Source organism: Mauremys mutica, chromosome 8 (assembly GCF_020497125.1).
Source record: "Mauremys mutica isolate MM-2020 ecotype Southern chromosome 8, ASM2049712v1, whole genome shotgun sequence".
Taxonomy (NCBI): domain Eukaryota; kingdom Metazoa; phylum Chordata; order Testudines; family Geoemydidae; genus Mauremys; species Mauremys mutica.
In genome coordinates, this window is record NC_059079.1 from 73,528,984 (window position 1) to 73,543,415 (window position 14,432).

A 14,432-nucleotide genomic window follows, 5' to 3' on the forward strand; every position below is an offset into this window, starting at 1 on the left:
CCATCCAAGGACTACATTGTCAACACCACATGTAAATAATGACCCCTGTGGAGGAGGATGATGGGAAAATTCGGAGGAGGAGTTGGGAAATCCTCCCTTAGATACTTCTATTTTACTTTAAAATTTCCCTAATCTCTGTCATTTCACCTTCATGCAGTAACCCTACAACTCGCACCTTATATAGATAACCTCCAAAAATACTACTGAAGAAGCAAGGGAAGTTCAGATTCTCTGTAAAATTTCAGATTCCACAGAGCCCCCTGCAGAAAATAATTCTAGGTCACATAATTCTGCTACTATTGAGTTCTTGATAAATACAAAAACAATTACTTTTTAAATTTTCCTTTGTCAACCTTCAATCTTTCTTTGCAGAGCTCAGAGAGTCTGCGCAGAGACCAATATCACATTTTGATGAATGGCCTTATAGAGACAAAAAGAACATAACATATAAAAAGGAATTAAGTACAAATATCTTAGCCTGAACATCATACAAGTGGAAAAAAATGAATCAAATACAGAAAAGGCTCCCTAAGAAAAAACATCTCTAGACAATTATGGAAATGATATAAGTAATTTTCATAGCAGTAGAAACAAACATATTCAAGCAAGATATTGATGCAAATAGGGTGAAATAAGCACTCACCTCTCTCACCGATTCTTTCTCCCCTTTTAGCTGAGAGTTAATCTGAGAGTAAAAAATGGACCCTTCTGCAACGCTGGGGTCAGCGGGTAGAGAAGGTACCAGCGGCCTGAGAAATTTAAATTCGCTGGTACCAGACCCAGTTGTCAAGCAAACCTCATAACAGTAAGATTGAGGCAGAGTCCCAGTGCCGCTCGTCTCCGCAGGATTTGTGGGGAAGTTGGGATCACTATAAAAGTTCCTGGACGATGGAACATACTGCTCTCGGCACTGCCTTGTCTTGTACAGCCGGATGGCAATAATCGTTACCACAGAAACCAGAAAAAGGAATGAAATGAAAGACAAGGAAATAACTAGATACAGGGTTAATGTGTCCTGCTGTCATCACCTGTGTCATCACTTCTCTTACGTCCACGAGGTTACCTGAAAATCCACTAAAGTCTTATGATTCTCTCGCCTAGAATGGTGCTAATCAGGAAAACAAGGAACCTGCGGCTTAAGAAACGAACTAATGGGTGATCGACCCGGTGGTTAAACAAATATCACATATGTAGCTCTGGGGAAGGGATCCAGTTCTGGCTTCTACACAATTATACAACAAAATGGGTCTCCCGTGGCAACTGGAAGAAGCAGACATGTATCTTTCCACTGATTTTCTTGTCTTATGTATTTTATGGCAGTACAGACCACAGCAGAAACAAGAAAAGGAAATGAAGTTGAAGCGAAACACATCACTAACTACCGGTATATATTTAACATGCCATCCTGCGCCTCTTCCGTACTACGTCACTGAGTCATTGACTCTCATAGGCACATATGAAAACACATCCACTAGCAGTATATTTGGCGTCGCAGCAGTGGAGCAGGGTATGTGTCCCTTGTCTTTAACAATGGTAACTAATTTTGGCTTAATGTGGTCTCGCTCCGTAATTGATCTCTCGGTCTTTCCTTCTCCATTTTGGAGTCCGACAGTCAAGAGACCTGGGTATGTGACTTTAAGCAGTTCCTAGGAAAGCCAAGAATTCTGACTAGAATCTCCATGTACCTTAGTGACAAAGTAAGTTTCCCCCGTTGCTGTGCGAACTAGGTCTCTAAGGGGCCGGCTGTTCTAAAGACGGTGTAAAATGAAGGGGCCGTCGTCATTCTAATCAAATAATAACTTGGACAATGACTTGCTGTCTGCAAATATATCGATGCCATCAGCTGCCATCACTGGTATGCATGTAATAGGGGTCTTTCATATCAGTGTTGATTGCTATGGGTTCATAAACTCCAGAAGCTGTAAATGACGGTGATTCCATAGGATTTAAGTAAACATTGCCTCTTCCTCCCACTGTGAAACCGCAGCCACTGCTGGCTACTCCCATTGCAAAGGGTTTGATGGACAAATAAAGCGCAATTTACATTTCTTTAGATAAAGCTATTTTAGTTTAACGTTTCCCTGATCTCAGTCATTTCACATTCACGCAGTAGCCCGGCAACTCGCACCTCATATAGATTCACCGTCCGAAAACACAACTGAAGAAGCAAGGGCAGACTCAGATTCTTTGTAACATTTCAGATTCCCGAGAGCCCCATGCAGAACATTATCTAGATCACATAATTCCGGTGCTACCATAAACAATCACTTAAAAAAATTCCCTAAGACAAGCTTCAATCTTCCTTTGCAGAGATAAGAGATTCTGCACAGAGACCGATGTAGGACTTTGATAAATCATCTATTTTTGGGGGTGGGGGAACAGCATAGAAAACTACTTAAGTGGAATTACATGAACTTGAACATGATGCAAGTGTAGAAGATGAACAATAAACTACAGAAAAAGCTCCATACGAAAATATAATCTCTAGACATTTATGTAAGTAATTTTCAGAGCAGTAGCAACAAACATATTCAAGCAAGGTATTGATGCAAATTGAGTGAAATAAGCACTCACCTCTCTCACCGATTCTTTCTCCTCCTTTAGCTGAGAGTTAATCTGCGAGTCAAAATTGGACCCTCCTGCAACGCTGGGGTCAGCGGGTAGAGACGGTATCAGCGGCCTGAGAAATTTAAATTCGCTGGTACCAGACCCAGTTGTCAAGCAAACCTCATAACAATAAGATTGAGGCAGAGTCCCAGTGCCGCTCGTCTCCGCAGGATTTGTGGGGAAGTTGCGGTCACTATAAAAGTTCCTGGACGATGGAACATACTGCTCTCGGCACTGCCTTGTCTTGTACAGCCGGATGGCAATAATCGTTACCACAGAAACCAGAAAAAGGAATGAAATGAAAGACAAAGAAATGACTAGATACAGGGTTAACGTATCCTGCTGCTCTTCCTCTTGTGGTACATCCAGTAACTGCATGTAGGCGTCTGAAAACCCATCCACCAGAAGCACATTAAGCGTCGAGGTGGTGGATCTGGGCGGCTCTCCGTTGTCTGTAACCAGGACGATAAGTTTCTGTTTCACAGAGTCCGGGCTCGTTATAGGCCTGCTGGTTTTTACTTCCCCGGTTTGGAGTCTCACAGCGAAGAGACTTGGGTCTGTGGCCTTGAGCAGCTGGTAGGAAAGCCAAGAATTCTGACCGGAGTCTCCATCCACAGCCACCACCTTCGTCACCAGGTAACCCGCCTCCGCCGACCTGGGAACCAGGTCATTAGCGGGGACGCTGCTGTTCTGCAGAGGGTATAAAATGAAGGGGGCGTTGTCATTTTCGTCAATTATCACAACTCGGACAATGACTTCAGAGCTCAGTGGCGGGGACCCGCCATCTGCAGCTCTCACTGTAACCTGGAAATCCCTCGTTTGCTCATAATCCAGAGACTGCAGCGCGAACACGTTCCCGTTCTCGGAGTTTATGGAGATGGAGGAGGAGAAGGGGAGGTCACCGATGTTGCCAGGCAATGCCGAATACGTCACTTTGGCATTCTGCTCTGTGTCTAGGTCAGCAGCACGGACAGTTCCAATCAACAGGCCCGGGGGGTTGTTCTCCTTCAGGTACATGACGTATGAACTTTCATTAAACACAGGGGGGTTGTCATTAATATCCGAGATCTGAACTCGGATGATCCTCACTGAGGTGAGCCTGGGAGTGCCCCGGTCTGTGGCTGTGATGGTTATGTTATACTCAGGCACTTTCTCTCGGTCCAGGGGCTTTTGTGTAACAAGCTCGTAATAATCCTTCAGAGTCGATTTTAAAGCAAATGGGACATTGTCCTGAATGGAGCAGAGCGTTCTGCCATTGTCTCCGGAGTCTCGGTCTCTCACACTGAACAGGGCCACCACTGTCTCAGGGGACGAGTCCTCGGGTATGGTGCTGGTGAGGGATGTCAGCGTCACTTCCGGACTGTTATCATTCATGTCCTTGATCTGTAGCAGGACTTTGCAGTGCGCATATAAACCCCCGCCATCCGTGGCCTGGATGTTCATTTCATAACTGCTTCTTTCTTCGTAGTCAATTCTTCCCAAAACAGTTATTTCTCCGGATAATTGGTTTAATTTGAATAACTTGAGGATTCTGTCAGGGACCTGCCCGAATGAATAGGTGATTTCTGCATTTGAACCTTGATCCAAATCACTGGCTTCAACCCTAGTGACCAAAGTACCTTTAGGACTATTTTCCATTAACTGCACTTTGTACACTGACTGACTAAACTGCGGGAAGTTATCGTTGTTGTCCAGCACGTTAACGCGTATTCGGGCTGTGCCGGTTCTCTGTGGCAGCCCCCCATCCGCAGCTGTGAGAAGCAGCATCAACTGCGCCTGTTCCTCCCGATCTAATTGTTTCTCTAATACCAGCTCCGCGTATTTACTGCCGTCCCGCTCGGAATGCACATCCAGGCTGAAGTGCTCATTAGAGCTGATTGCGTAACTCTGGATGCCGTTTGTTCCTATGTCTGAATCTTGGGCCCTTTCTACGGGGAAGCGGCTATTTACGGGGAGCAGTTCAGGCAGCTCCAAAGGGAATTCATTTTTAGAGAATTTAGGGTTATTGTCATTCACATCATCTAGCTGCACCTCTATTCTGTACAGCTGCAATGGATTTTCCAACACAAATTCGAATTGCAGCAAGCACGGATCGCTCTGTCCGCACAGATCCTCACGGTCTATTTTCTCCTTTATTATCACATCCCCGGAGCTTGTGTTCAGCTCAAAATATTGCTTGCTGCTTTTAGAAACCAGCCGGGCACTGCGACCAGACAATTTCCCTACATCCAGTTTCAAATCCTTTGCAACATTAGCAACTAGGGACCCGCTTTTCTTCTCTTCGGGCACAGAATAGCGGATCGTCTCACACGCCCCCAAGGACACACAGAGACACAGAAAGAAAGACAGACCTTGCCTTTTCCTGGAGCGATTCTCCATTCCGCCAGCCATTCCCGGGTCAGATTTGAAACATAGGCCTCTCTGCAAAGCTGCTGCAGCCATTCATATGTTGTGCTAGAGGGAAAACGATTTGTCTCCCAATATTGACTTTAATTGTAATTATTCAGCCGCCCTTTCCCTGTAATCCTTTGTCATCCGTTCCTGGCGCAGACCCATTGCCGTTTGGAGTGCAGCTTTCACTGGTTTTCAGCATCATGTTTGCCAATATCGCCACCTCGTGGCTCAACTAAAATAAGACATCCTATGATATTTAGACTGTAAATTTATGTGCAGTTACTATCTGCATAGCAAAGATTTCTCTTTAATGTACAGATTCTGTTTATAACATCTCACTGTAACAACTATGAGATGTTAAGGTAGATTATTACCGATTAGAGGAGGCGGAGAGTTGCAAAATTATATAATAGTCATTGAATTATCTTTCCACAACACATTTTCTTCTCTCACGTCCCAAGACTTTTATTCTTCACAGCTAGCTAAGTAAATAAGTTACTACAATTCGCTCACCTGTGCCATCGCTTCTCTTTCGGTCCACTATCTTAGCGATATTTTAGGACTCCCTAAATCCTATAATTCCCGTGCCTAGTATGGCGCTCAACAGGAAATCTATGAAACTGAGGCCTAATAAACTACAACTAACTAGTGATCGACCTAGTGGTTAAGCAACCATGATATATATAATTCTGGGGAAGCAATGGAGTCTTGTCATCTACAAGCAGACATGTATCTTTCTCCTTTCTAGTCTTATGTATTTTATGGCAATACAGGCCACAGCAGGAAGAAAAAGAAAAAAATGAACCTGACGCCAAAGAAATTATTAAGTATATATTTAATATCTCATCATGTTCCTCTTTCGCAGTTATGTCACTGAATTGCAGATACACATCTGAAAACCCATCCACTAGCAGTATATTTAGCGTCGCAGTGGCAAATTGGGGCAGCAGGTGTATATTGTCTTTAACCCTGATATCTAGTTTTTGCTTAAAGGAGTCTCGCTCCCTAATTGGCATCGTGGTTTTTCCTTCTCCATTTTGGAGTTCGACAGTAAAGAGACCTGGGTCCGTGGCCTTCAGCAGCTGGTGGGAACGACAAGAATTCTGACCAGAATCTTCATCTACAGCCACCACCTTGGTCACAAGGTAGCCCGCCTTCGCCGATCTGGGAACCGGTCATTAAATCGGAGAGGCTAGAACAATACATCTCAAATTGTTAATTTACTGTGCCCAACTATTATCTGCATAGTAAAGTTTTCTCTTTCTTATGTACACATTGTGTTTCAAATATTTCAAAGTAAGGACGTAGTTAACCGAGGTTATTTCCCATTAAACGGGAAATAGTTATAAAGTATTAGAAAAATAATCCGACTTGTGATACTTCCACAATCTGTTTCCCTCTCTCATATCCCAGCACTTTTATTTTCCATAGCTAAATATGTAAAACAAGTCAATGCAATTCGCTCACCTGTGTCATCACTTCTCTTACGTCCACGAGGTTACCTGAAAATCCACTAAAGTCTTATGATTCTCTCGCCTAGAATGGTGCTAATCAGGAAAACAAGGAACCTGCGGCTTAAGAAACGAACTAATGGGTGATCGACCCGGTGGTTAAACAAATATCACATATGTAGCTCTGGGGAAGGGATCCAGTTCTGGCTTCTACACAATTATACAACAAAATGGGTCTCCCGTGGCAACTGGAAGAAGCAGACATGTATCTTTCCACTGATTTTCTTGTCTTATGTATTTATGGCAGTACAGACCACAGCAGAAACAAGAAAAGGACATGAAGTTGAAGCGAAACACATCACTAACTACCGGTATATATTTAACATGCCATCCTGCGCCTCTTCCGTACTACGTCACTGAGTCATTGACTCTCATAGGCACATATGAAAACACATCCACTAGCAGTATATTTGGCGTCGCAGCAGTGGAGCAGGGTATGTGTCCCTTGTCTTTAACAATGGTAACTAATTTTGGCTTAATGTGGTCTCGCTCCGTAATTGATCTCTCGGTCTTTCCTTCTCCATTTTGGAGTCCGACAGTCAAGAGACCTGGGTATGTGACTTTAAGCAGTTCCTAGGAAAGCCAAGAATTCTGACTAGAATCTCCATGTACCTTAGTGACAAAGTAAGTTTCCCCCGTTGCTGTGCGAACTAGGTCTTTAAGGCGCCGGCTGTTCTAAAGACGGTGTAAAATGAAGGGGCCGTCGTCATTCTAATCAAATAATAACTTGGACAATGACTTGCTATCTGCAAATATATCGATGCCATCAGCTGCCATCACTGGTATGCATGTAATAGGGGTCTTTCATATCAGTGTTGATTGCTATGGGTTCATAAACTCCAGAAGCTGTAAATGACGGTGATTCCATAGGATTTAAGTAAACATTGCCTCTTCCTCCCACTGTGAAACCGCAGCCACTGCTGGCTACTCCCATTGCAAAGGGTTTGATGGACAAATAAAGCGCAATTTACATTTCTTTAGATAAAGCTATTTTAGTTTAACGTTTCCCTGATCTCAGTCATTTCACATTCACGCAGTAGCCCGGCAACTCGCACCTCATATAGATTCACCGTCCGAAAACACAACTGAAGAAGCAAGGGCAGACTCAGATTCTTTGTAACATTTCAGATTCCCGAGAGCCCCATGCAGAACATTATCTAGATCACATAATTCCGGTGCTACCATAAACAATCACTTAAAAAAATTCCCTAAAACAAGCTTCAATCTTCCTTTGCAGAGATAAGAGATTCTGCACAGAGACCGATGTAGGACTTTGATAAATCATCTATTTTTGGGGGTCGGGGAACAGCATAGAAAACTACTTAAGTGGAATTACATGAACTTGAACATGATGCAAGTGTAGAAGATGAACAATAAACTACAGAAAAAGCTCCATACGAAAATATAATCTCTAGACATTTATGTAAGTAATTTTCAGAGCAGTAGCAACAAACATATTCAAGCAAGGTATTGATGCAAATAGAGTGAAATAAGCACTCACCTCTCTCACCGATTCTTTCTCCTCTTTTAGCTGAGAGTTAATCTGCGAGTCAAAATTGGACCCTCCTGCAACGCTGGGGTCAGCGGGTAGAGACGGTATCAGCGGCCTGAGAAATTTAAATTCGCTGGTACCAGACCCAGTTGTCAAGCAAACCTCATAACAATAAGATCGAGGCAGAGTCCCAGTGCCGCTCGTCTCCGCAGGATTTGTGGGGAAGTTGCGGTCACTATAAAAGTTCCTGGACGATGGAACATACTGCTCTCGGCATTGCCTTGTCTTGTACAGCCGGATGGCAATAATCGTTACCAGAGAAACCAGAAAAAGGAATGAAATGAAAGACAAAGAAATGACTAGATACAGGGTTAACGTATCCTGCTGCTCTTCCTCTTGTGGTACATCCAGTAACTGCATGTAGGCGTCTGAAAACCCATCCACCAGAAGCACATTAAGCGTCGAGGTGGTGGATCTGGGCGGCTCTCCGTTGTCTCTAACCAGGACGATAAGTTTCTGTTTCACAGAGTCCGGGCTCGTTATAGGCCTGCTGGTTTTTACTTCCCCGGTTTGGAGTCCCACAGCGAAGAGACTTGGGTCTGTGGCCTTGAGCAGCTGGTAGGAAAGCCAAGAATTCTGACCGGAGTCTCCATCCACAGCCACCACCTTCGTCACCAGGTAACCGGCCTCCGCCGATCTGGGAACCAGGTCATTAGCGGGGACGCTGCTGTTCTGCAGAGGGTATAAAATGAAGGGGGCGTTGTCATTTTCGTCAATTATCACAACTCGGACAATGACTTCAGAGCTCAGTTGCGGGGACCCGCCATCTGCAGCTCTCACTGTAACCTGGAAATCCCTCGTTTGCTCATAATCCAGAGACTGCAGCGCGTACACGTTCCCGTTCTCGGAGTTTATGGAGATGAAGGAAGAGAAGGGGAAGTCAGGCAATGCCGAATACGTCACTTTGGCATTCTGCTCTGTGTCTAGGTCAGCAGCACGGACAGTTCCAATCAACAGGCCCGGGGGGTTGTTCTCCTTCAGGTACATGACGTATGAACTTTCATTAAACACAGGGGGGTTGTCATTAATATCCGAGAGCTGAACTCGGATGATCCTCACTGAGGTGAGCCTCGGAGTGCCCCGGTCTGTGGCTGTGATGGTTATGTTATACTCAGGCACTTTCTCTCGGTCCAGGGGCTTTTGTGTAACAAGCTCGTAATAATCCTTCAGAGTCGATTTTAAAGCAAATGGGACATTGTCCTGAATGGAGCAGAGCGTTCTGCCATTGTCCCCGAAGTCTCGGTCTCTCACACTGAACAGGGCCACCACTGTCTCAGGGGACGAGTCCTCGGGTATGGCGCTGGTGAGGGATGATAGCGTCACTTCCGGGGTGTTGTCATTCATGTCCTTGATCTGTAGCAGGACTTTGCAGTGCGCAGATAAACCCCCGCCATCCGTGGCCTGGATGTTCATCTCATAATTGCTTCTTTCTTCATAGTCAATTATTCCCAAAACAGTTATTTCTCCAGATAATTGATTTAATTTGAATAACTTGAGGACTCTGTCAGGGACTTGCCTGAATGAATAGGTGATTTCTGCATTTGAACCTTGATCCAAATCACTGGCTTCAACCGTAGTGACCAAAGTACCTTTAGGACTATTTTCCATTAACTGCATCTTGTACACCGACTGACTAAACTGCGGGAAGTTATCGTTGCTGTCCAGCACATTAACGCGTATTTGGGCTGTGCCGGTTCTCTGTGGCAGGCCCCCATCGGCAGCTGTGAGAATCAGCATCAACTGCGCCTGTTCCTCCCGATCTAATTGTTTCTCTAGCACCAACTCCGCGTATTTACTGCCGTCAGTGTCCAGGGTTTGTACATCCAGACGGAAATGCTCATTGGGGTTTATTACGTAGCTCTGGATGCCGTTTGTTCCTATGTCTGAATCTTGTGCTCCTTCCAAGGGGAAGCGGGTGTTTATGGGGATCTGTTCAGGTATTTTAAAAACGAATTCATTTTTAGAGAAATTAGGGGAATTGTCATTTACATCTTCGATCTGTACCTCTATTCGGTACAGTTGCAGTGGATTTTCCAACACAATTTCGAATTGCAGCAAACACGGGTCGCTCTGTCCGCACAGATCCTCGCGGTCTATTTTCTCCTTTATTATCACATCCCCGGAGCGTGTGTTCAGCTCAAAATATTGCTTGCTGCTTTTAGAAACCAGCCGGGCACTGCGACCAGACAATTTCCCTACATCCAATTTCAGATCCTTTGCAATATTTGCAACTAGGGACCCGCTTTTCTTCTCTTCGGGCACAGAATAGCGGATCATCTCACACGCCCCCAGGGACACACAGAGACACAGAAAGAAAGACAGAACTTGCCTTTTCCTGGAGCGATTCTCCATTCCGCCAGCCATTCCCGGGTCAGATTTGAAACACAGGCCTCTCTGCCAAGCTGCTGCAGCCATTCATATGTTGTGCTAGTGGGAAAACGATTTGTCCTTCAATGTTGACTACATTTGTAATTGTTCCAGCCGCCCTTTCCCTGTAATCCTTTGTCACTTGTTCCCGGCTCAGAGCCGTTGTTGTCTGGATTCAGATGCAGTTTCCACTGAGGGCTGATGGAGTCTGAAAAGCTATTATTTTCAGCACCGTCTTTGGCAATATCGCCACCTCGTGGCTCAACTAAAATAAGACATCCATCGTTTTACAGTGTAAACTTATTGCGTGTAGTTACTCTCTGCATGGCAAAGATTTCTCTTTTAAGTACAATTTGTGATTATAATATTTCACAGATAGAAAAGTCTTAACCTAGGTTATTTCCCATTATACGAGAGAGTTATAAATTAATAGAGAAATAAAATTGATTCTGATACTTCCACATCCTTTCTTATCCAACATCCCAGAACGTTTTTTCTCCACAGGTAAATACCATAAAACACCTCGATGCAATTATCTCATGTGTTCCGTTGCTTCTGTTTCTTCCGCGAAGTTAGCGATTTCTTGGGTACGCACCGAAGTCCTATAATTCCCTTCTTTATTTGGGTCCTTAACAAGAAAACTAGGAAACTGAGGCCTGATAAACCCGAACTCACTGTTGATCAACCATCAGATATGTAGTTCTGGCGAAGCCAATTTCAGTCTAAGTATATATTTATATTTAATATGCCAAGCGGCTCCTCTTACGTACCTACACATGTATATGCGCATCTGAAAACCCATCCACTAGCAGTATATTTAGCGTAGCAGCACTGGATTAGGGCAGGTGTCCATTGTTTAGATAACAAATAATTTTGGTTTAACGTGATCTTTCTCCGTAATTGGTCTGTCGGTCTTTACTTCTCCATTTTGAGCCCGACAGTGATCCGGGTCTGTGACCTTCATCAGTCCACAGGAAAGCCAAAAATTCTGACCAGAATAAATGTCTCCACCTTAGCCACAACGTAACTCGCCTCCGTTGCTCTCAGAACCAGGGTGGAGGTGCTGTTCTGCAGACGGTATAAAATGCACAGGGCTTTGTCATTTTTATCAATTGCAACAACTCAGATGATGACTTCAGCCCCTCATGGACTTCACAGCTGCCACCCGCCACTCTCCCTGCAACCTGGCAATCTCTTACCTTTTTACCTCTTCTCCAGGGTTCTGAGAACATACATATTACTATTTTCAAAATTTATGGAGATATAAGACAGACTCTGCACTAAGGAATATTTCATTTTGGCCTTCCGCTTTGACTCTAAATCAACAGCATTTACATTGCCAATCAGTACAGCTGGGGCGATGTTTTCCGTCAAGTATATAGTGTAGGATGTCTGGTTAAATTTTAGAGAATTGTCATTAAATGCCCGATATCTGCGTGGAGACGATGTCCTCCGATACGTGAGTGGTTAGGCTGGGCGTCCCTGAGTCCATAACAGACATGGTTGTATTTATATTCCGATGTTCTCTCCCGGTCCAAAGCCGTTGCAGTCCGCAGCTCAGCGGACAAAATTCCGATGAGCAAAATTCCCCCTGTCCATGGAATCAGCGTATCTGACACTGACAGGGCCACCACTGTCCTTGGGGGGACTCCTCGGGGATAGGGCTGGTGAAGGATGTGAATGCTATCTCCGGCGGGTTGTCATTCACATTCAGAACCTCCACGAGGACTTTGCCATAAGCAAACAGACCCCTGTTGTCTGTGGCGCTACGCTCCATCTGGTAACTTTTAGCTTTCTCAAAATCCACCCTTCCGCAGATTGGTCTTGCTCCAGTGGCAGAGTGTAGTAAATCTTTCTGATTTACTGGTCAATGGGGCTGTTTCCCGGAAGACGGGTTTAGTAAATCGCGCGAGTAAAGGACAAGGATGTTATCATTGCTATCCCGGACTATAACGCAAACCTGGCCTGTGCCAGATCTGGGTGGAGAATCCCCATTGGTTGCAGCTAAACTAATCTCCTGCTTCTCGTCCCGGTCTAAATGCTTCTGTAGTACCAGCTCTGAGCATGTAAAGCCACCCTCGTTAACCCTGAGAGCTACGGAGAAAAGCTCATCGGAGCTCAGCGTGTAGATCTGGAGGCTATTCCCTCCCACAGCTAAATCCTGGGCACTGTCCAGAGGAAAGTCAGACCCAACGGATGTGGTTTCCGGCATCTGTACAAGCATTGCGTTTTCGGGGACGGAACAGAGAGGAATGATCGTTTATGTAAGAAACATCCATCACGTACGCTTGGACTGGAGACAATGGGATTTCCAAGAATATTTTACAGATCTCACTTTCCGGCCAGATTTTCTCTCGGTCCAGTTTCTCTTTTATTGGCATATCCCGGGTGTTTAGATTCAGCTGAATGATCCCTTCAGAAACAATGCGGACCTTAGGAGCGGACAGCTGGCTAACAGCAGCCCCTAATTCCTTCGCAATATTGGTGACAAAGGAAACACTTTCTATGTCCACAGCTAAAGAACACGGAATTGTTTCGGATTGCGCCCGGCACACACACAGCTAGAGAATAAACTAGGCTACCTGCCTTTTCATAGATCCGCTTGATACCTAACACGCCATTTTACTCCAACAAAACACAAGAGTCTTTTTAAAGCAACCACGGTGCTTTCCGGCCATTTTCTTGGCGTCCAATATTGTACCTTAATTGCGAGTAATTCGGCTATTAATTGCTCTCCCTGAATGCATTTAAAACATCCTTACACCATATTCAGCTATTCCTCCAGAACAGCTAAGATGGTTTGTCCTTCGATTTAGCGTGAATATTGCTTTCTAATTCATATGGCTAAAGGATGTGCTGGTCTATGGTCAACAGCGTCGCCACTAAAATAATTGATTCTATTAAATTGTTTTCATTGGATAACGTTATTACTTTGATTTTTCCACTTAACTATATCTACATTTATTTCAGTTCTTCTTGCAATAATATGATTGAGGGAGCCACAGAGATGCTATGAAAATATCTTCCTTTCTGAGTATGTGGCACAGATACTTGAAAATATGATTCTACTCTTAGATACAGCTTCTAGTAACTTTCTCAATTATGAGCATGAAGTGTCAGCTTCGGTACTGAATACAGGGGAATAGTGTCAGGGAAAGGAGGGAGCAATAGTCCCCTAGTTTTGCAGCAATTCTTTGATTAGCCCAGGGATCTCAAACTCAAATGACCCCGAGGGCCGCATGAGGACTAGTGCATTGGCCCGAGGGCCGCATCACTGACACGCCCCCTTGCTGCCCCTGGCCCCACCCCCAATCCACCCCTTCCATGAGGCCCCGCCCCTGCCCTGTCTCTTCTCCACCTCCTCCCCTAAGCGCGCGGCTCCCCGCTCCTCCCCCCTCCCTCCTGGAAAGTGCTAAGCGCCACCAACAGCTGTTTGGTGGCTTGGCGGCGGGGCACTTAGGCGGCGGGTCCCGGAACAGAAGGGGCCCCCCACCGCCGAAGACCGGGCTGCGCTTCGGCGGCAGCCGGTCCCGCTTCCCACCCCGGCCCCGGCCGGTCCCGCTTCCCACCCCGGCCCCGGCCGGTCCCGCTTCCCTCCCCCACCCCCCGGCCCGGCCCCGGCAGGTCTCGCTTCCCTTCCCCACCCCCGGCCCGGCCCCGGCGAGTCTCGCTTCCCTCCCCCACCCCCCGGCCCGGCCCGGCCCCGGCAGTTCTCGCTTCCCTCCCCCACCCCCCGGCCCGGCCCGGCGGGTCTCGCTTCCCTTCCCCCCGCCACGGCCCGGCCCCGGCGGCTCCCGCTTCCCCCCCCCTTACCCGAGCGCGTCTCCGGCGAGGCCTGAGCTTCATCCCGCTCAGAGCCGCGTGGTGAGGGGGCGGGGCTGTGAGCTCCACGCCGAGCGCAGCGCTCAGCCCAGAGCTCCCAGCCCCGCCCCCTCCCCACGCGGCTCGGATCGGGGCGGGGCTCAGGCGCTCGGACGGAGACGCGCTCGGGTAAGAGGGGG

General features: G+C 46.2%; 1 protein-coding gene and 2 pseudogenes across 2 annotated transcripts in view; all 3 read right to left on the reverse strand.

Moving 5' to 3' along the window:
* Positions 1–10,605, reverse strand: part of LOC123376145 (protocadherin beta-16-like) — a 51,897-nt gene extending 41,292 nt beyond the window's left edge. The window contains exons 1-2 of one of the 2 annotated variants that reach the window (XM_045027938.1): positions 8,014–10,605; positions 5,977–6,193 (exon numbers count right to left, since the gene is read on the reverse strand). In XM_045027938.1, the coding sequence (XP_044883873.1) occupies positions 6,140–6,193; positions 8,014–10,479 (2,520 nt within the window). In that variant the 5' untranslated portion in view covers positions 10,480–10,605 and the 3' untranslated portion in view covers positions 5,977–6,139. Of the gene's footprint in view, positions 1–5,976; positions 6,194–8,013 lie in introns of those variants that run through there. The other variant, XM_045027935.1, reaches the window with a different exon arrangement.
* The window catches only part of LOC123376146, a 63,935-nt pseudogene that overhangs the window by 34,333 nt on the left and 15,170 nt on the right, over positions 1–14,432 (reverse strand).
* On the reverse strand, positions 3,099–5,162 carry LOC123376147 (annotated as a pseudogene).